The sequence below is a fragment of the Numida meleagris genome, chromosome 7 (genome assembly GCF_002078875.1).
Source record: "Numida meleagris isolate 19003 breed g44 Domestic line chromosome 7, NumMel1.0, whole genome shotgun sequence".
In the NCBI taxonomy this organism is placed as follows: domain Eukaryota; kingdom Metazoa; phylum Chordata; class Aves; order Galliformes; family Numididae; genus Numida; species Numida meleagris.
In genome coordinates, this window is record NC_034415.1 from 1,436,446 (window position 1) to 1,459,271 (window position 22,826).

Sequence of the window (22,826 nt, forward strand, 5' to 3'; positions counted from 1 at the left end):
AGTCAGGCCGTGAGGAGCAACTCGGGCAAGGTGCCACCTGGCAGAGCAGCAGCGACTCCACAGCGGGTGAGCCAGGACTGGAAGCTGCCAGCTCCTTCTGCAGCACCGAGGTCCCAGCAGCACCGCATCCTGGGAAGCTGGCTGGGTTTTCTAGCTAAAACACTGACCCCTTCCTCCTGCTGCTAAAATTATCGCCTGTTGCTTAATTACATCTGGAGGCAAAGATTAATAGAAAACTTCATTATAGAAATGAAACTGTTTCCTAATAGAAATGATCTAATAGGAATGATAGGGAGCGAGGAAAAACAAGGTGACTTTAAAACATCTGCAGAATGTACATTTTGGATAAAATCCCATTTTAAACTTTGTTTAAGCTAACAAAGCTATAGCCGAGCACATATGTTTTAAAATTTAATCTTAATTTCACAATGGCATTACTGTGGCTCACCAGATTCTTGTGCAGTAACTGTTTTCAGTGGAGGTCTGGAGATCAAATCTGAGACTCCACCTCTGGAGGGCAAGAGTTCTGGGACGAAAGAACAGTAAGGCTTCTCCCAAGTGAGAGACTCCAAAGACAAATAAATTCTGAATTTAAAACTATTCTGTTTCCTACTGAGAATACAGGGCTGTTCCCAGGAAAGCGGTACATTCCTACAGTCTTGAAAGAGATGTCCTGAACCAAGGATCTGCCCTCAGGGAGTGGGATGAACCATTAGCATTACTTGATGTGCCTGCTTGGGAGGGCAATAATTTTAAATAGCCAGAGAGGATATGTAGTGGCATCACATTTGAAAAGGGAAGATAGAAGCCCCTGCTTCAGTGGTTGTTCAAAACTTGTTACTCTGGCGCATAAGGATGTGTATGGGGTGGCCTCAGCTCGCTTTGAACTCCCTAGTCATTATGGCACAGGTGACTCCCACGAAGAGCAAAGCTGTTGGGCGTGGGTTTTAGAGAGCTTGAAAATCAGGATTAGCAGAGGAGGAGTTGTGCATTGGCTAGTGGCAAGGCGGGGCACTGCAGTCTGTTCTGCACTACTTCAGAGAAAAACAAGAAGGGACTATTTTACAGATATTGCAGATGGTCATAGACAACGATAGCAGGGCTAGATACATTCTTGGAATGCTAACCTTGCACACAATCTGCCACTGGCATTCAGCAGTTTGTGCAAAGCATCTTTGTGCCCATCATAAAAGTGGGCCCTGATTTTTAGCGACTGTAGCAGACCCATTCAAATCTTTATATTTTCTATTATTTTTATATAACCTTCAAGTAACTTCTCAAGTATACGTGCACTTAACTGTGCATTTGTATGTTTCCATCTGTTTGTGGTGCTGTACAGGGAACTGACTGAGCTGGCTGAAAAATAAGCAGGTTTTGAGGAAAGGAGGGAAGACTATTCATTTTCATCCACATCAGTTTTCAGTTCACTACTAGAAGTCCTGGCATTGGATTTCCTGTATTAACGAAGCTGCCCTTAGAGTAGATCTGAAATTTAGACCTTCTTTATCTGTGTTAGTTAGCAGAACAATTCCATCTGCCTGTTGATGTTGCAGTCATGTCGCGTCCCATTTCAGCAGAATTCCTTGCTCTTGCTCTGCAATCCAGCACAACACACACACACACAGAAAGGTTAAGACTTAGAATGGAAAGAACCCACTGATTTACATATCTGGAAAAGACAGCTTTTTTTTGTATATACTATTTCTCTTCAAGGTTGCACAACTAACAAACGCAACTTATTTCACAAAAGAAGTCCTGCCTTAAACGGTCTTGATGAATTTAAGACTAGATCATCTTGAAAACTTGCCCTTTCGAAGCAATCCTATTACAATGACCAGTAAGTTTCTATGTTTTTTGAACACAGAACTAAATGGACTACAGAGCTGTATCAGTTAACTGGAAATTGTGGAACTCACTTGTCAAGAGAACAGGATAACCCTATATACTGTCCTGAGGAAGGTAACAAGAAGCCTTATTATTTACTAGCCTCGTTCATAAAACATTAAAAAGCAAAATTATATGTGAAAGAGAGCAGTACAAAAAGGAGAAATAAAAATTTTGCATACTTGCTAAAAATTCTACATTGCTGATATACCATATGAAGAAAAAAAACTAAACAAGAACGCGAACTTTTTATAGTTTCCATTTTTGTTTAGGTGTAAGCACAAGAACAAGTAAATACACTTTTGGTGCCATGCTTTTATTTAACTGAAAGGAAAAAACTACAACGGTACCACATAAGTAGCAATGACAATATTTTACAGCACAGCATTTGAAAAAATATGGAAGCTATGCTCCATAGAAGTGGACAATTAAGCACACAATACACTGTACATTTTTCAACAGTGCCCATTAAATCAATTAAATAGCTGAATTTGGCTTTAAACAGCCAAATAATATGAACTAACAGTCAGCCTAAAATAAAATAAAAAAAAAATCAGTAGCTGTTGTGACTGTTAGAATATGAAATTTTGCTCCAAAAACTAACATGACAGTTTGGCAATTCAGTCATAGCAACAATAGTAATACCCCTGATGAAAGCACCAGTGTGTTCTGAAAAGGTCAGTGATAAATGCTGGCCTTCATGGAAAGCTTCCTTTTTATTTTCATGTTTTCAATTTATTTTAATTTTTTTAAATTTTTTTTTAAACACGATCCCAACCATAGACCCATTGTAATTAGAAAATTTGCAGGCTTAAAAAGGAAAAGCATATCTAGCTTTACTTTTCCTGTATTAAGTAAAACTTTATACTGCGAGCAATGAACTTTTCAACTGCATTATTCACATTCCGCTTTTCAACACTGCACAAATCTTCAACCTGTTGACAAGTGTAAATTTCATTAATACATTCAGATATATTTAAAACGAATCAAATCATTCCTCTGTTACGCACTTAAGCTCACTTTGATTAGATCGATGCGTGTGTCTTTATGGTGTTGCAAATTACCAGTTAAGTCATAGTACACGTTTTAGAAATAAAAATCCTCCCGTTATTAAACTTCTTGTGAAGTTCTTCACATGCGTACGAGTTGATTCCAGCCTTCTGGTTTCTTGCATCACTGTATATTATACACAATTTCATACGGTTATTCAGGATGTTCCTACAACGCTATTTGTAGGAACTGTCTAACAGGCAGGATGTGCAAACCCTCTTTCCCCCATTTAATGTTATTTATAGCTATATACACAATATGTATACACTTGAAATATAAGAGTTACATATCCTGGTGATATACATGCAAACAATAGGAATCAGCTAACCACAAATAATTTTGAGCCACAAACATATTAAACATATATTTTAAAGTGTTTTTTCTTTTTTTTCTTTTTTACAGATTTAACAAATATACATAAATATAAGAACATAAATTACAGTAAAACTGACAGCATTTTTGAGAAAATATTTGTAACCCAGATGCATTGATGCCTAAGGCTTTATAATAATAATTTAAAAAAAGTACTGTTCTAAACTGTTTAATGGTATCTCATTCAGGTGCATCTTTCTATAAGTAAATGAGTACATCATAGTAGTGAGGCGTTGTTTCTCTCGAAACACTTCAGTGAGAGAAATATGAACTTAATTTTAGTGTCCCTATGACAGAGAATGGAGTACACACTTATAGCACAACACTGTCTTATGTTAATGTAGTTGTCTCAACACTGAAACAGAACAGAATCACAAATCATTCAAGTCTTTTCCTGAGAATGAGATTTTTCCCCCAACAAATCCTCTGGTGTACGTTATCAAAATAGCCACAGATTTAGGGGAGGCTTCAAGTTTGTAGCTTGTTTTTTTTTCAGAACAGTGCTATGCTAAAAGCAAACTAGAAGAGAAACACTGAAACGGAATAGTGATCTGTAAAATAATCCAACACTGTTTTGAAACAAAATGCAGCCCTTTGTAAATAATACTGAAATATGCTTAAAGTTTATTTCTGTAAATGGTTGTATTATCAATTTATTGAAATGTACCTTAGGCCATTTTTGCCATATATATTTATAATTGTTAAGTGTCACAAACCATCATCTGTTAGCGCGTGTCAAGAAAAGAATTTACTAAGACACTGAAAATTCTGAAATCAATTGTCTGCTGCTTGGAAAACTGATTTAGAACTGATCTGAAGGCAGGGAGAATGAACAGTGGCCTAAATCTTCAAATCAGTGGGAATTAAATACGGTGCTTCCAAAAGATCTGTGACTCAGTGCATTCTGCAATTCTTCTGAGCATTTTTAGTGTTCTGCCACGCAAACATCAGGGATCTAGTCCTGATTGTTTCACAAGGTTTTATTCCTCTCACGGAGACACAGTAGCTGACTGTGTGCTCACTCTTTATCTACAACAATGCAAAATAACGCACACTTGCTTAAACTGGTTTAGAGGTCTGCCAAATCTTTCTGCTTTGCATTTTAATAGGATTATGAACACGCACTTAGTCAGTCACTGGATCTCAGATGGCAACTTACTAGAACAGGAACAATTCCATTACTCAACTACACCCTGACTTGCTAAATAATTAATTTGAAGGGAATTTCTCTTAAAACTCAAAGATTTCTGCTTTACTGTTTAGTCTATAAGCAAACCAGTATTATTTAATTGAAACAGAATTATAATTACTTAGAAGAATGAGCTGATTTTATTACAGTACTCAATAAGGAGTTTGTAGAACAGACCCATTCAGCTGTTTTTCTGTGACATAGAACATTGCTGAGTCTTTAGTGTAAGAGTCAATATGCAAAGTTCAACGGTACTGAGGATATTAGGAAGTATTTCTCTCTCTAAAGAGAGAAAGAAAAAGATTTCAAGACGAGCACAAATACAAACATATAAGGCAACGGATGTAAAAAAAATGCAGTTTGATTCACTAACGATGAACATTCAGTGCTTCAGTGTATCTAAACAAAATACAGAGCAGATATACTCTATATATTGTATTAGCACATACAGATCTCCACACAAGTCAAACATTTCCATATTCACTCAAAGTATTCACTTAAGCGACAATCTTCTGCACTCCTAAACACTGTTTACATTCCAGTTGGACATGATAATAGAACTTTGTGTCCAGTTTTAAGTTCTAAGAGTCTTGTTTGCAACTAGAGATCTATTTCCTATAGGCAGTAAAGATGAAGTGCAAGTTTATCATAATTGTCTGAAGCGAAATTTCTCCCATCTACTACGCCTTGGTGGGTAAAAGTTTCTTCGGAGTCACTGGTCTCTTGGTTTGCCACAAATGGCTGTGAATGGTAATTGCATCAACACTGGCAGACAAAGTTTTAGCAGGTATGTGGCTAAACTGCTTCCTGTCAGAGTTGTATTTATACAGTCCCTCAATCATTTTCTTTGTGATAGATTTGGGACCTATCCCTGTTAATTTATTAATTTCTTCAGTATCAGGACAGTATGTATACAGAGATCTGAACTGGCAGCCTGAATCCCGAAACAAGATTAAGAAATTATTGGCATCAGATTTCTCCATTTCCTTTAAAAGAAAGAAAGAAAGAAAGGAAGATTCACAATATGAATTTTGCATCGTAGCTAGAAAGCATTCAAAATTATCACTGTCATTTTGAATTTGTTTTCTATCAGAGCTGAAACTTATGCGCAACTCTTTCTGTTAAAACACCTTATTTTCAATCACAGTTTGCTAAGCAAGTTTAGGAACAGGAAATATACTTGTGTTCAGATGTACCTAAAAGACCTGACAGTGCTAAAACGGCTTTCAGTCATTCCTAAATGCATTCAAGCCTGGTCGAATTAAAAAGTCAGTTGACACACACGAAGCAAAGATTCTTCATTAGCTGAAATCTTCAGATTCCTACTCCACCCAACACAAGTTCTATGAAATGTGCTCTGAATATGTATGCTGCATTCTAGAGATAAGCTTGACCAATTTACAGCTGTTCTTTCCTGAGGTTTCTAGGGGTTATTTTGCTCTCGTACTGGAACCGAAGGAGTCTGTATTGACTTCTCACTTGCTATTTCCAAAGAGTAGCTTTAGTTATAAGGGTCCCAACAGGAGGATCCTTATGAACAAAATGTATATTTTTCATGTTGCGATAAACAAGCGTGTGAACAATGATAACAATCTTCATACTAAAGTTCCCACGTTAAACAGATAGTAGCTATTAGTTAATTAACATGCCTTTTAATTAATTCAGCTTCCCATGTTACATGTCCAATGTGATAAGCTGTTGTTTCTACAGTACTAGAGAACTTTTCTGTCCACAGAGGAAACAAGCCACAAAAATGACTCAAACCTTTTAGTAAGAGCTGACGTAATCTCAGTAAAAGATTCCTTTCAATATTTGCATTTATACTCAAGTGTCTTCCTGGTATCTTAATTGTGGTTTGACATAGGTATTTATGCTTTAAAGGAAAAATACCCTTACCTCCAGTATCTTCTTCTTTTGACCTTCATTTACTTTTCCAGCCAAGCAGCAATGTGCCAGAGCATTCTGAATTATATACTTATTGGATTTAGCACTGGGTTCTTTGAAAAGCTTTGGTCCTGTGGGGGAAGAATGACAAGTCAGCAAAGTTAATCAATAACCCAACAAAGAGGGTTACGTACTGTCAAGTACTTTTGCCATTAACCTTTTGCATGTGTGCAAACTCAAATCCAGAAATAAATTAGAATTAGACTAGAGTTCACAAATTTCACCAAGGAAATGCCATTCTTTCGTTACTAATAAACATTTGACATCACAAATAGAGCTACACTGGCCCATCAATCAAACATGAACTCCCTGAAGGTTGACATAAAATACTTATTTTACTATTTACCACACAAAGTGATATCAGGTGGGCAAAAACATTGTCCTTATAATGATGATGGTGCAAGGTCTGTGCAATACCATATGGTATACGTTTGGAGAAAATGGATGAAGACACCATTATTTTTTTGATTCATAATATAATAATAAAGAATTATAAGTCAGACTGTGAAGTCTTTAATAAACCACAAAGGATCTGTTTGGAAACAGAAGTCCAGAATATTTAAATTCACGTCCCTAAGAAAATTATTTTCCTGTTGCAATTTTGTTTTTGCTTTTTGTAACACTATTCTAAGTTGAGCTTAAATTCTCTTCAAACTCTTCTTGCCTTGAGGACAGATTGAAATGCGCAGAGTAACTTTTGAGCCCATCTGCTGTTCTGAGCCTAACTGCAGTTTACAAATGCTACTGAGTCAGTACCTTTATTCTGAACTTACACTTTTCATCTTGTATTACAACCACCTGTTTTAGATAGCTTAATTTCTATGGAAGCATCCTCACAAAGTTTTAAGATTCCAAGCACAGATAACCAAGACATTTTCATGCATAGAACAACTAATAGCCAGGTACTTTTCTGAATATGGATGTCACTGACCCGTGTATTCTGTAGCAGAGGCAACTGAAGAAGTTGTAGATGCATTTTCCCAATCTTTTTCTCCATTACGACTACCGCAGCGACTCGGAGATAAGAAGCCTTCCACAGACTCAGATCTAAACATCAATTTGAAAAACTATTTTAAAAACGACAATATTAAGAAAATAAATTCATGTTCTGCATAAACTATTTTCACAGAATACGCATGAAGGAGACTTCGAACTGGTTTCTGAAATTCACAATGTTTGACTATCTCTCATTTCATTTTCAGATAATTCTTAATGCAAAATAGATTCTTGTGTTGAGAAAAGCCTACAATTCCAGCGAAGACAATTCTTTCCTGTACTACCACTTGGAGAAAAATCACAGAAGACAAGTTGCTATGTTAAGAAAGTAAAGAAGCTATGTAGCAGCACATAGCACACTGGTTTAATAAACTATTCACAAGCTGAGATGTAACTACAAACAGGTGACTTCAAGAGGCCATGTGAATGTTTTGGCCTTATTTATCGCTGCCCAATTTGTTTACTTGGTAAAATTAGTGAAATAGATGATCGTGGTTTTATTTCCTACTGCCTGAGACTGGAAACAATCAATGTCTTGCACCAAAAAAATATACCCGTTCTTGAGTAGGAAATATATAGATCACCTCTTTAAAATTAATGCTAATTTTATACAGATGATTTTTTTTTTAAATAAATGGTTATTTCAGATTTACCTTGGCGTTCTCTTTCCTGACTGCACACTCTCATTGTCCCCTGTATTCAGCGATGCCAGTGAAAGACTAGATACTGAAAAAACACGACAAAGCTGTGAACCTGAATAAAAACAAAGTTAAAGCTTAAAAACCTGTGCAAGTAGCAGAGTCTGTTCATTAGACCCAACACCAGCATCCAAAAGTTTTTAAGTGCTTTTATATAGGCAACTCTTACACCAGTACATGATATACCTGCATGCATATTTGGTGCACTTTATCTGAACGCTTTCTGACACCCAGCCATCTGCAGCCGTCTGGGATAGTCTGCAGCTAAGCATTAACGTGAAGCATGAACGTGGGCACTATGCAAATCCAAGAGTGCAATAAAAATTAAAAAGCCGTCATGAAAAAAAAACATAAGAGATTTAATTTAAAGCTTAGGCTGGACTCTTGGAAGGCATTAAGGAAATAGGTTAAATTTCACTGGAAAATGGAGAGAAGCTGCTAGGGAAAATGTAGTAACATAACAAGGCTATAACAAAAAGGGTAACTGAAAAATCCGGTTACTTTTTTCTAATTGAAAATTGGCAACATTTCTTTCAATCGTTACTGCAGTCATTTGATATCTAAATGAATGCTAAACTGTTCCACATGACTGGTGCTGCTGTGACGCTCGTAACTATACATGCAGTAGCTAGGTGAGTGAAACAGAATAAAAATACAAAATATTTAAGTAAAATTTAATTCTGTCTGTATTAAGCAGAGCCTAAGTACTCTTACTTTGTAACAATCGTTTTATTTATGAATTTCCTTTCTGTTAAGTGTTATTCATTCTCAGTTCATCAGGTGCAAGAAGAGATTAGTGACTGGTAAGAATACACGTGTGCATGAAAATTGTTGCGTCCGTTGCTGTTTCTACGGGTTTTCATACAGTTAAACATTTCTGTTTCTTGATATATGCATGCATGCATAGCAGTTAAATGACATTCATCTTTTCATTTTTATTGACAAATTTTGCTCTCCAGTTTTGACACGTGGAGCTTCAGTTTAGCACAAGACGCTTGTAAATGCACGTGCTTGTTAGTACCAAAACCCAAGCTGGTGTTTTAGCATGAACAGACTCTTTTTCCACATGAGCATGGGTTACCTGGTGGACCTTTGACTGGTGTCTTAGGTGATTCAATGTGATCCCTATGAATAGATTTTGGACGTGGCTTTTTTTGCTTGATTGACAGGGAACGTGGTTTTATAACAGTATCCATTTCTTCCATAAGCTTCAGTTGTTTCCTCCTCATGTATTCTTGCTTAATGAATTCTCGCCGTGCTCGTTCATCCTCCTTCTTCTGACGTTCTTCTTCTGTTTTGCGTCTATAGAAATCATCAAATTCAACACTAGCAACTTTCCAAGTTAACCGTTATAGCTAGCACATTGCCAATGACCAAAACACAATCGTTAGATTTTCAGAACTTCAGAGTTCTCAGACATCAATAAGAGGAACAGAGGAACTTGCCATTGTACATTTATGCAGTATGAACCCAAATTGATAAGCTCTCCCTCAGAATATCAAGTGCAGGGCAGGGTAACGATCTGAGGAACATCACTCAGGTCAGCAGGGCTTGTGTTGAATCTAAGCTATGGACTGAAGCCACCTGCTGATTTCCCAGGACCAGCTGGCACATGTCTTCAGCTAGGCTCCTAAACACATCTGGCTCCAGGATTAAATAGCCTTGGATAGATTAAGATGAATTATCTGACCTGGAAGTTACCCTTTTAACTAAGACATTTCTATGTTCATGGTTACCAATCATTTGGATCAGGATATGTAGTTAGTTTTACCTTGTCTCTTCTTTCTTATGTTCTAGCTCTGCTTCCAGCTGCTGCTTTCGAAGCAGAGTCTCTCTTTCCCTTCTCAAACGCTTCTCCAATAATGCTGCTCGTTTCATTGCCATATCATTTTCTGCCTTTTGATCATCCTATCAGCAACAGTATTTGAAGGAAAAAGGACCCAAATATTAAGATGTCTACATTAATCAACTGCTTTTGTCAAGTCATTAGACACTTAACTCTGCAGACTGGGTTGCAATATCTTAACACAGTTCGGAGATAATTAGAAATAAATTCGTTTCTACAGAATTTTCTTAAGAATACTAACAAGGAATTTTTACTTCCTAAGTGAAACATAAAATTGAACACTGGGATGAAAAAAACTGCGAAGTGAAATGTTTTAGTTTTGAGTCAGATCCCATACCGTATAAACTCCTTCACTCAGCTTTGGAAGATTCTATGTATACGGAGATGACAGCAATTTATCACAAAAAGCAGTAACAAGGCAGCATATAAAATTGTTTCTGCTGATCAAGGCAGTTGTTTTCTTAGAACTGAGGACCGTTCCCAGACAAGTAGGGCACATCTCTCTTCCCCTCTTGTTACAAGATTTTGAGGTACTCCAAGATGGAAATTCTCAATCTTTCTGGCTTTCATTGTCTAGACGACCGTCTCACTATGTGCATTATAGCTAAAAGCCTGCGTGACTGTAACTTCTAATTTCAAAAGCGATTCTCAGAAGACTATACTCCCACAGCTAGCCAGCAGAGGGAGAAATGCTCTTCAATGGGCAACTGAGACATTCAACCCAGGCCATACTTCACAAAGTTTTAGTTATACTTAGGCATGGAATGGGGAAGAGTTGGAGTGATAAGTAAGCATCTTCCTCACCCAAACCCCCACGCACCCTTCCATGACTATGAAAGAGGTACTCTGGCGTGCTAAGAACTGCAGCGTGCTAGAATCTGACCACTGTTATGATGCCAATTAGTCATCAAGTGCAGAAGATACGCTTGCACATTTATAGTTGCTTTGACTTCAATACAAAGCCATCACTGAAATGCCATATCTGAACCAAGTAGTTCCCTTTCAGAGGAAGCTGTGCAGCAAACATAACATCAGGTAGTTCTCTTACCTTAAAAAAGAATCCGCAACACACTTTCTGGTCATCCTCAAATTGTTCTCTATCACTCTCACCTTCATATTTCTCAACAGATACTTCCTTTTTTTCTGGTGGCTTCAAATCTGACAGGGAAACTTCAATTAAGTTTGCTGTTTTGGGAGCTGCTGTTGGTAATATTGGTTGGCTTAGCTGATCTTCATTTGGGGTGAGGCAGACAGTTTCTATGATGGGCTGAGACAATACTTCAGAAACATTAGATTCAAGGGGTTTAATCTCCTTTTCCTCCAACTTCTGTTCACACTTTTTGACAAATTTTGGTCCTTCTTCTTTTGCTTCCTCTTCTGTAGGCTTGACTTCCTTCAAAAGATTTCCCTTCGACTGAGGCTCATCTACATGTTCGCCATCATCTCCAAAGCAAACAAATGATCTGGTCTGAATGGGAACCTGACTTGGAGAAAATCGTCTCAAGCGAGGAAGACTATCCACAGACCTCGGGGCAGTCAAGGTACGATTTAGAGGTGTGATTTTCAATTCATTTGGCCTAGGAGTCCTTTGCATTTTTATGTGAAAAGACGCATTCTTCCTGTTGGATGACTGTGGAGATTGATGTGTAGAGCGAGGAGATTCCTGTGAGAAAGGTGCAATGGGAGACGGAGCTCCCATTTGCCTTGATGAAGACTTAAACTCCCGAAGCTGCTTCTGAGGAGAAGGCTGAGGAGGAGAAATAACCCAAGCCTGCTGCTCTCTCATCTGCATCAGCATCTCCTGTTGAAGGGACAGACGTTGCATCTCTTGTTGTAGAAAGTGTAAGGAAGAATTTAGTTTTTCAATAGATTTGGTATATTCTAAGATATCTCCTTCGTTAAAATTTTCTTCTGAGGGGCTAGCTAAATTCCACTGCTTTTCAGCATCCATAGGAGTAGCAGGAGACTTGGACCATTTGTTGTGAGAATTTTCAGGGTTTTCTTTTATTACTTCTGAAGCTTTATTAGTTTGTTCATCTGGTTTTTGAGTTTCTCTTTCTTTCAATCTATTACTGTCAGTGAATATCTTCTCATCTTCAGCTCCTGCTGCTTCTTCTCGGAGAGGTGATACTCCGTCACCTTTCTTTTTCACAATATTAAGAAATGCTGTTCTTCCCATTTTCTGCCGCTGCTTAGTGAAAGCAGCTTCAACTTTCTTCTTCTGGGCTTCAATTGCTCGTCTCTTTTCCTCCAGCTTCATCCTAAGATGTACCAGTTCCGAAGCCAGTAACTGTGTAGTGTCTCTTCCTTGGGGAACAGATGCCTCCTCGGGAATATGAGTCCAAGCAACCACATGAGGAATATTCAGCTCAGAACCTTCTGGTGTGGTTTTCTGAGAACTGCTTCCACTGCTCCTACTATCTGTATGATTCAACTTTCTGAATTTCTGCTCTGCAAAGCTAGTCATTTTAACCCCTGAACTTGAAGAAGCACTGCTGCCGGCCTGTGACTTGGTACTTACTGAGCTGGGACAGGGACTTAATTGATCTCTGTGATTGCTAGCTCTTATGTCATAATCCTGAAGAAATTTAGATGGTTCTTCCATGTCAGAGTCCATGCTTACAGTATAATCTCTTAAAGAAGAATCCTCATCCATAGTCTCTGGAATATCTTCCGAAGGAACGTGTATTCCAGTATCTACTTCTGTATTGTCAGTCACAGGACTTAAAGCACCTTTTGTGTCTGTGATCAGATCAGGGGTAGACTGATTTGGTTTCATGTTTGAATTCAAGATGCTCATCTCCTGATTGTGAAGAAAGAACCCATTTGTAATTTGGTCTGTCTGGATAACTCTGGGAGATTTTTCAGTGTCATGAATTATCTGCAAAGCCTCTTCAATTGTCGGTGTCTCAATCTGATTGCCAAAATCATCCAGAACGGCTCTGTTTTGCAAAGCTCCGTTTGGAAACCTGCAGTGACTGCTCTCATTGGCATTTCTTTGATTTGTGGTAAAAGACTGATAGGCTTTTGTGTCTTTATGAGCTACTGTGTCCTTTTCCTCTTCAATATCTTGATTTTCCTCTTCTCCATTTACCGGTCTGAAGGACAGATTTTTTCTAATATGTTTGGGCACACGGTTGTTGTTTACTGTAAGGCCTTCATTGCTCACAGATCTAGTAATACCTCTGTTTGGAGAAGATACGGGAATGCTTTTTTCTTTGTCAAAAGAAATGTCAAATGAAACTCCGTGTAATGATGACCTAACAGAGATAAGAATAAAGGAAATAAGTGAGCAACTCATGATTAATACCAAAATATTCATATTTGTTCTACAAGTTACTTTAAGATTGTAGTGTTGAATGGACTGAATTACGCGTATTGTCCTTTGACCAGCTTCATTTGCAAATAGAATACATCAAAAATGCACAATAAAACAGAATATAATAACACTGTCCTTAGAGCCAGCCAATGCTTTTTAGTAGCTTGGATTAAGTTTGAGGCACTTCAAGAGTATAAAAGTTGCCAGTCTAGATCAGAAGGAAGGCGTGAAAAGACAACTCAGACTTGCAGAATAACTCTTCATTTTAAGTCTTACCATTTTAACTCTAGCTTACATCCTGTACATTCTGAGTTTATGATTGGTCTAACTGAAAAAGGAGACATCTCCAGCTTGATGGTTCTTACTATATCCAAAATAATACCATTTTTATACTACTTTTTGATACTACTGAACTCATTAGCCATGTGACTCGACTCCTTTGGCTAACTGTAGTAGGTAAATGCAAACATATTTAACGCCAGTAATTTTAAAAATAATTCATTTCTTAAGGTCGTTTCCTATTACTGAGTTCTTAATCCAAGAGACAGTTTTCCCTTTGCTTTCTACTTTTGTAAACTAATTACAAGATTTTGATAACTCAAACCACGGTGGAGAATTTACAATACATAATCATTTCTTAATCCATTCTTATGGTAAGACTACTTACCTTTTTTCTTTTGGCCATGTCCCCACATAGCCATCTACATAAGACATTGATGTGGACCTTCTTATGACTCCTAAGTGAAATTAAAATAGAATCCAAGATAACGTTAATATGATTTTTCATAGCAGTTACCTGGTGTTGCTTTAACAAATGAGTTTCACTACTTTGAACGCTGCAACAGCAGAAATGTGCTTTCATATTCAGAACACAACTTGAGCACTTGACTTAGTTTTCATCCTGTATATATATGCTATACTCCTTAGACCTCAAAGAACTTATTCTTGAGTAAAATACAGAATCGTAGAAGCGTTTGAGTCGGAAAGGACCTTTAAAGGTCATCTAGTCCAACTCCCCTACAATGAATAGGGACCCCTACAGCTCTATCAAGTTGCTGAGAGTCTGGTCTAGCCTGACCTCAAATGTCTCCAGGAACGGGGCATCCACCACACCTTTCTAGGCAGTTGCGCCATCACAGAAGGTATTTTATGAATTACAGAGCTCATTCACTAGCCTTTCATGCAAGTCTCTCCCAGCAATATCTGATATGAATAAGTTTTGAAGAAATTTAAATAAGGTAGCAATTTACTCAGAGAATGACATCTTGTCTCATTACCCTTGTATCCATTTGTAAAATGTTACCTGGGACAGATGAATAAGGCTGCTGGGGTGTATGCAGTTGGTGAGATGGTGCGTAACTTGGACTTTCCAATCTATAAAGCAAGAGACGTTAACTTAGAAGTAATACATCAAAAGCCACGTTACAAAAGTACAGCAAGACTCCATGTCCTGTGCCAACAAGATTTATTTTTTCAGACAAGGGAGAAAGTAAGGTGTAGTTCTCCTCTTAAAGCATTAATTAGAAGAAGCACACTATATTATTACCCGAAAATAGACACAAAATCAAAAAAGTATTTCTCTTATAGAAATGGCCACAGAGCAGTGCTGGTTTTGTTAACGCACTTGCCTACCGATAACATTTCAAGTAAATGTCATTGTTAGGAAGTTCTCATTTTTAGGCTTGATTTTAGCAACAAAATAAATTGAGTGATTGTAGCTAATACCACACTCTTCACACAGCTCTCTTTTCTGTTGCTTAATCTGACATTTTTAATTTGTGTTTAAATGGCAGTACATGCGAGGAGCAGATAAAGGAGATTCTGTGACAGACATAATACGTACAATAATAATACTAATCACTACAGCAGTAGTTCAAAGGTTCTCTCTGCTTCTAGTCAAGACTTTTATTTTTGTTCACAGAGAAGGTTTGTAATAGACCAGCTGTTTTAATTCAGAACAGGCTTTCATAATTCAGTGATTTGAACCAGGTGCTTCTTCAGTACCAAACACAGACGTGCATGAAGATATATGCTTTTGTATGTAAAACATACATACAATTTGAAGTCAGACTTCAAAACGTGCTGGATTAAATCCTTTCATGTTCTGAATTTTGTTCACTGATTAAAAGCACACTCCCAAACTCTCTTTTTTCAATAATTAACTTTCAAGATCTTTGCCCAGTGCTTTTATAGTTTATATACAGTATGCTTCAGAAATGTTTCTAAAGAACATTTGTGGGAAGAATTTTCATGTCAATTTAAGGAAAATATTGTTAGTTTACAGTATACAAAACCATCTTCTTAAGTATATATTAAAACTACTCAAAAGAGTTTCTCGTTAATGCATGATTTTTGGTGTTAATAGTACTGCACATAAGCTAAACATATGTGTTTTAAATGGCATTTGCGATTTCCGTGAAAGCTTTTAAATCAATATTCGTAAGTTATCTTCGTAAAAGTATGCATTTAATCCAGCAGAATCTGAAAATTTGTTTTACCACAAGGAAATCTACATGCTTCATTTTCTCTCAGGAAAAGACTGATTTTGGCACCAAGACTGTGGTTCCATGGCAACTCAGACATTGTAACTGCTTGCTGCCTCAGTCCCACTCCTCCTCTGTGCTGCTCTGGCTCTCCTCTGGAGTCTGGTCTGAGTCATTGCTGTAATTCAGCCAGCAGAAAAACACTTACTTTCTCTGACTAGGTTACTTTTTTTTTTCCTGTCATTGTGTACTGAAGTGACTGTGTCACACAGAAAAGCAGGCAGGAATGTCCAGTTGGATCAAGAATGAAAGCCAGGACCAAGACGTCCCGCAGTCAGGGCAGTCTTGGCTGATGGGGAACTGCAGCCTACATGTTAGATTTCTAGCATCTGAAATAACTCCTCAGTCCTCTTCTTTGTCATTCAATGCTGTGAAGTATCACCAAGTTGTATCAAGTACATCAGTTTATGAATAAAGATATAGTTCCTTCTACTACTTACAGGTTGCTCTCATAATACTCCAGCACCAAACCATATCCATCACTTTTAGAGAAATGAGATCGTACAATACGCTATCCACCAACCATACAGACCTCACAATGATTTTTACTGAGCACGTCTGGGAAAAATAAGCAATGTTACAAAACATATTGGTGGCGACTTACAGACTCGATAGTTAAATTCGGAATGGTACTAGTGTGCTTATTAATTGAATTCAGCCGCTTAACTTAAAGCTTTCAATAAATCCTCCTCAATTTAGAAGTCAAAATCATCAGCCCAGACAAGATGTACACATTTGGATAAAAGGTATACATTTTTTTTTTTTTAGAAGAAAAAGATACTTTGTTACCGATAGAATTTGTCAGAGCAGGGATATGTTGTGTAGAAAGAAAGGATAAAAGGCTAAGTACTTTTCTGGACTGCTTGCAGTAGCTTTGCATGGTGTGAACCGGCCTTGGGAACCTCTCTGTTCCAAAAAGTATTCTGAAAACTACGTTTTTTTTTCTCCTGGCTTATATGCTTCACTTACACTAAAATAACTTCATTGTCTACACAGGAAACACATGAGAAACATGCAGCAGAACAATTCAGAATCATGCCATTTTATGACTGCAAGAAATTGTATTCCCTAATTCAAAGGCAGTATAGATTCCTAAATAAAAAACAACCACCAGCATCCCAAAACAAAACAGAGAAGGCCAAACAGGCTTAGTTGGGTTGGCAAGGAAGAATTTGCTGAATATTCCATTAAAATGCTAATTTTGTCCTTTCTGTGTCAGTTTAGAAGCAATCAATAAACCTTTGCCCTCAATTTATAAATATAACGCAATGCTACCTCCCATTCACTAGGTTCAGATCGGATCAGTGAAAGGCTTCCTTTACCCTGTCAAGAGAAAGATGAAAAGACCTTGAAGGAGAACTACTGACTCTCTGGCTTTACCTGGCTACGAAGTCGGAACCAGATGGGCCATCCACATAATTTCTTCTGTTAGCATTCAAACTGTGAGCAGAAGCTGCATCTTTTACAGGTTCAGCTGCCAAGAAGAACAAAGCTCAAGTTACCGTCGTTTAGTACTCAGTTAACATCCAGAGCAGAAAAGCTGTCTGAAATAATCTGAAGTAATTATTTCCCAAGATTTAAAAACGTTCAGATGTTCCATTATATAGATTAAACAAGCAGTGACTTCCTTTCAGGTTTACCTTCTCCACAGTTTTCATATTGGCACTGTTTAAGACAATGGAGAATGAAAAACAGAGTAGAGAAAGCAAAGAAAGGAATAAAAAAGAAATTCAGAAAGAGACAACACCATTTTTGTTTTAAATAAAAAATAAAAATATTTAGATGTTCCTATATTCTTAAATATTCTTATTCTCAAATACATTGTTTTCTCTTAGAAAAAACTTCCTTCCCCAAAAACCTAGACTGACCTTCCGTTTCGGGAACAGTATTTTGGCCATATCTTACATTAGTTACCAATATTTTAAAAAATTAAATCAGATCTTTATGCATTATAAATTGTATAAACAAACAGACAAAAAAGATGTTCAAGACACACAACGGAATTCACTTCCCAGCTCTTGGAGAGACAATCACAGTACTATAATATGAATGTTTAAATTACCACGACCTCTATGTTTACTATCTCAAGATCTCCTTGAGAGCTGGATTTTTAAATCTAAAAATTTACTGATAAAAGACTGTGCCTTGCATCCAGGTTCAAATTGCAAACCTACAGTTAACTATTTACCTACTTTCTCCAGATTTACGTTTCTTTCTCTTAGTATCTCAAGTCATACAAGTTTACAGGCTAAATTCTGATCTTAGCTCCTTATTCTGAATATAATCTCTGCACGGGCATAATGGATTCTAGGCTTATTTAGGTCAGGAAAATTTGCAAATGACTATACCGCTATAATTTAAATGAGGTTTTTGTAGTAAACAACAAAATCTAATTGTGATTTATGAGATGAGATGAAGATTAGCATGAGGAAAGATGAAGACTGCTTCTTTAAGGGGGTGGTACAATGCCAAATCCTGTTAGCTATGATACTCACAGTATTTAGGAACGCTACAGTAATATGAACTCCTATATATTAAAAACATGCGTATCAAAAACAATCCTTTATATAATTACCTTGGGGATGCACAACAACACGAGGCTGTACAAACGATGGCTTCACCACTTCAAACCACCAGAACAGTTCTGCCATGAACACCATGTAGTTGCTCTATAGGAAAAATAGTCAGAGAAATGTATGTTAAAACATACCCCTTAACTGCAAACAAACAGGAACAGCACTTGGGATATACCTCTGTTTCATCCAGTTTACATTCACATCGCTACTGCTGCCTTAGAAAATGCCATCAGTGATGCTGACCTGTAGTACCATCTATCTAACACCCACAACTTGACCAGATCGTAACCGTTTGGGTCCAAGTGTCTCATGATGAACACATACTCAGGCCTGATGTCCTGCAGGCAGGGTAGGGAGGCACAGGATGGGTGGAAAAGGATGCCTGCCAAACAGGTTAGCCATTTCCACACATCAAAAAAAAAGAAAAAGAGAAAAGCCCTGAGAAAGTGAAATCAGCAGTACAGGGCTTCCATTTAAACTTTTTCCAGTGAAAAAGGTCTCTGGTTGGCTCAGGTACATATGACTGTAAGGTCTGTAAGCTTTCTGTTGTCAATTCCCCAGCTAGTGGCTGTATTTTTAAGCAGAAAGATACCTCAAGTTTTGGACTGCAAGTAAACATCTGACAAAAACACTAAAAGGAATACCATTTTACTTAAGACACAAATTACAGGCATTAGGGATAAGAATATCAAATAAACTAAAATTTACAAAAGAAATGTTTAATATTCAACAAGATAATCTCAGTTCTGTATCAGTAAATTTCAAAGCGTGAAACATCTATTTGACATTTTTGATTCGGATTTATTTTTCCTGGACATTTCTAATGCAGATAAGCCTCTACTCCAGAGAAGGGATACTCTAAGAATGAAAGCTGCTCATGTATTTTAGTAGACGGCAAAGGGATCAGCCAGATGTTGCCACAGTTATTAAAGACAAGCTAGGAATAGACCGGGAAAAACACTGCATCGGCTTGTTCAGCACAATAAAAACCAAATGAGGAAAGATGCATAGCAAAACCCTTTCTGTGCAAGCTGAATGCTAACTGCAGCATTCTGGTATGACACCGATTTCATTAGAAAAGAATGTAAGTAAACAGAAAACTAGGTACTTTTCAGACGAAATGTGCTCTTTAATATTACCATCTATTAATACTTTCAGCCTTCCTTCTCCTCAAACTTGTACATTTTTAACTCGAAATAATTTTTACTATGAAAGTAGTTGTAAAATATTCTAATCATAGTTTTGTTCCCATCTAAAATAGTATGGCAGTTAAATACTGTGATTCTTATTTTCACGTGGAGATGCTGCATTGAACAGTGTGGCTGTTCTACGAAGGACTCAGATGTTTCTTCTGAAAATATCTTCTATGCAGTTCTGAGCTGCTGAAATAGAGCTTGTTTTTCCGTAACCCAATGTGGTACTTACCAAAGGAAAGTGAAAGTACTGGCTGCACAGCTCATTTACAACTCAGGCTATATTAGATGTTTTGTGATGAAATACCATGATGGAAACCACATTTTCTCTCACGTTATTTCTAATCAGAAAAGGATGTTAATCATTGCCAAAGGGGAAGACAGAAGATCAGTAGTTTCATTTTTTTTTTCCCCCCTCGGAGAAACCAATTGTGGGCCTGTAGTAATACTGCTAACCAGTGCTGGAAAGAACGCAGATATTATTTCCACAGATTTTGCCTTGATCATGCCAACACAAGTTCTAATAGCTTGTCATACGATTACTACATGCACATACACACAGCAATATTCAGAAACGTAACAGTATTTAAATAGTTAAAAACCAGCCCATATTACTGAGCTCTGAACAGTTCACATAGACTGAAGAATACCGACCAGCAGATGGCAGACTTGCAGCTTCATATATGCTAAAACCATCTGATGTAATTTTTTCAGTTTTATATTTCCATCTTATTTGCAGACTGTTCATTAGTTGCATGTAGCAAGACATACTAGAAGCTGCATTTTCTCTATTGTATCTTCTGTTATCAGAAGATCTTTTGAAAAAGACCACCCCTTATTTCTTATATAAGGTCTGAATTCATTACCTGCTTCTGCATTAAAGGAAGACATTAGCCAGCTTGTTTCATAAAAATGTATATTAAAAAGATAATTTTTCCCTTTATTATCTCTATTCTCCACAAACACGATGGAAATTATGGAAAACAGAAATCGTACATCCAATCTTGGCACTTAAATTAAGCTACATCCCTTGTAATATTCATAGGGTTTAGATGCACTCATTTGGAGAACAACTACAAGCTCATATATATGAACCACACTAATAGTTTATAATCAGACTAGGATCCAATAAATTTGATTGGAAAAGCAGCCACAGATGCATTAGGAATTTTCTCAAAATGAACATTAAAAAACCACTGTAAAATTCACATCACAACGCAAGCTAAGATCTCTGCTCTGTAGGACAGGGAAGTATGCTACCTCAAATGCAAATCCATAGTTGGCATGTTGTAAAGCGTCAATACAAATGCATCAAGACCAAAGAAAACTGGAGTGTTTCAAACTCTGCGGAAAAGGTCCACGTGCTACATGTTTGCCATACATCCCACTACAGATTAACAAATGCCACAACAACTCAAGGTGAAGATTCCGGTATGTCTTATTCCAGACACGAACAAAGCAGCAGGACAACCAGCCAACTAACAGCAGGGAAATAAAACCCCACTGTTTCCCTTCAAATAATGACTGAGGAGCGTTTGGTCCCTCCTGGGAACGAAATGTCTTAAACTCTTCAGCGGTTGAACCTTCCTTTCACTCCCGATCCTCACTCCTTTCAAACCAGCCAGACGCTGCTAAGTCCCTGTGCTACCCCCACCAGCCATTCCCAAGTGGCTCACCCAGCACGGCCAGCTGCTCTCCCGGGTCCTTACAGAGGCCGGATGCACGCTCACATCGGCTTACACGGGGAGGCAGCCTGATCTGCACTGCTGCCTTGAGATAAGATGGAAAGCTGCACAGAACTACTGGATGAAGCCCAGTCCTCAATTTCTAGGATTAACCTATGTGATATACATGAACATCATTTTCCACGCAGTGCTCATTATAGCTTCTACTCCTGTTGTTAGCAAAGTCACCAACTACTTTACATAGGAAAGTGCATATATTCTGAACTGCTCAAATGTGAAACATTTTAATTATAAAACAAGCCTTCAGATATTCTATTCTCCTGCTCAATTCAGCAGATGCTCTCCAGTGAAAAAAAAAAAGGAAGCTTTGGAACCAGGTTCTCCACTTGGCTTACCGGGCCTTTGACAGCGCAAACGTTTGCTCTGCCAGCTCTTGTTAGTAACTAAGTGCAAAATAAGGTACCCACGTACTTAATTCAGATTCTAAACAGTTCAGACTCTGGCCCACACTCAGGTCAGAGTAACGTCCTTCTCAGACGAGAAGCAGCAATCGTGGCTCCCAATTGTTTCATTCAGAAACCTTTCATTCACCTGAATGAAGGCGCTCTCTGTCGAAGTTTGGGTGAATGAATTCTTAGTTACCAGAAAACGGCAGCCAAAGACAGGAAGCATACACGCTAAGCAATAGCACATGAAAGTCTCCCAAGAACCCAGATGCTGCAGATGCTCGTGGCCCTGAATCTGTGAGAACTCAGAACAGCAGGAGCTGGACAAATCTGCGCAGGACTACAGGCAACACCAACAACAGGTTGTATAGCCCTAACCACACTAAGAAGGCAGTAGCTGCTCCGTGCAGACCAACTACACGAATTCATCGTGTACAGCTACACACACACCCTTAATGAGAGAGAAGGCCTCTTGAGACACTCTCTGGACACCTTCCAAAAAGCCACTAGTGGGCTACCATGGTCCCTACTTCTGGGAGGACACTCTGCTGGCTTCCCAAGCACTGCTCCAACCCAATGAAAATAACTGAGTCAGTGTGCAAGTGTTGAGTTGTGCGAGCAAATGAGTGAATTATGTGAATAGCTGTCTGCTATTAATGGATCTCTTCTATTAGTAATAGCAGAACGTGTTCTTGTATTGTAATACGTCTCACACTGACTCAAAGAATGCATGGTATGTACTTTGTGCTTGACCACTTAGCATGAAGTCAGGATACCTTGTGTCATTTCCAGGGCCAGCAATGTCATACCAAAACCTCAACTTCATTTTTTTTCTTGAAGCTTTTTCCAGCAACATACCAGTGGTTTGATTCTTTTTTTGTTATTTTTCACACCATTAAGGGTGTAACAGACTTTTACACAAATAGTGTCATAGTGCCACCTACTGAACAGTATGAGTCGCCCTGAAAATAAAGAGAAATTTTTGTTCACTGACACCTGAAAGCATGATGCTATCAATCCTAAAACTCAAAATTATATAAATCTTGTAGACCAGTTTAATTCAATGTGTGATATTTAAAATATCT

At 37.8% G+C, this 22,826-nt stretch overlaps 1 protein-coding gene across 6 annotated transcripts in view; it reads right to left on the bottom strand.

Annotated features, from left to right (window-relative positions):
• The window catches only part of CAMSAP2 (calmodulin regulated spectrin associated protein family member 2), a 73,551-nt gene continuing 52,904 nt past the window's right edge, over positions 2,180 to 22,826 (bottom strand). For 3 of the 6 annotated variants that reach the window (XM_021405340.1, XM_021405341.1, XM_021405342.1), the window contains exons 7-17: positions 18,417 to 18,510; positions 17,222 to 17,315; positions 14,602 to 14,672; positions 13,966 to 14,035; positions 11,028 to 13,239; positions 9,905 to 10,041; positions 9,215 to 9,435; positions 8,089 to 8,188; positions 7,371 to 7,486; positions 6,392 to 6,510; positions 2,180 to 5,481 (exon numbers count right to left, since the gene is read on the bottom strand). In XM_021405340.1, the coding sequence (XP_021261015.1) occupies positions 5,176 to 5,481; positions 6,392 to 6,510; positions 7,371 to 7,486; positions 8,089 to 8,188; positions 9,215 to 9,435; positions 9,905 to 10,041; positions 11,028 to 13,239; positions 13,966 to 14,035; positions 14,602 to 14,672; positions 17,222 to 17,315; positions 18,417 to 18,510 (3,540 nt within the window). In that variant the 3' untranslated portion in view covers positions 2,180 to 5,175. The remainder of the gene's footprint in view (positions 5,482 to 6,391; positions 6,511 to 7,370; positions 7,487 to 8,088; positions 8,189 to 9,214; positions 9,436 to 9,904; positions 10,042 to 11,027; positions 13,240 to 13,965; positions 14,036 to 14,601; positions 14,673 to 17,221; positions 17,316 to 18,416; positions 18,511 to 22,826) is intronic. The other 3 variants (XM_021405343.1, XM_021405339.1, XM_021405338.1) reach the window with 2 other exon arrangements.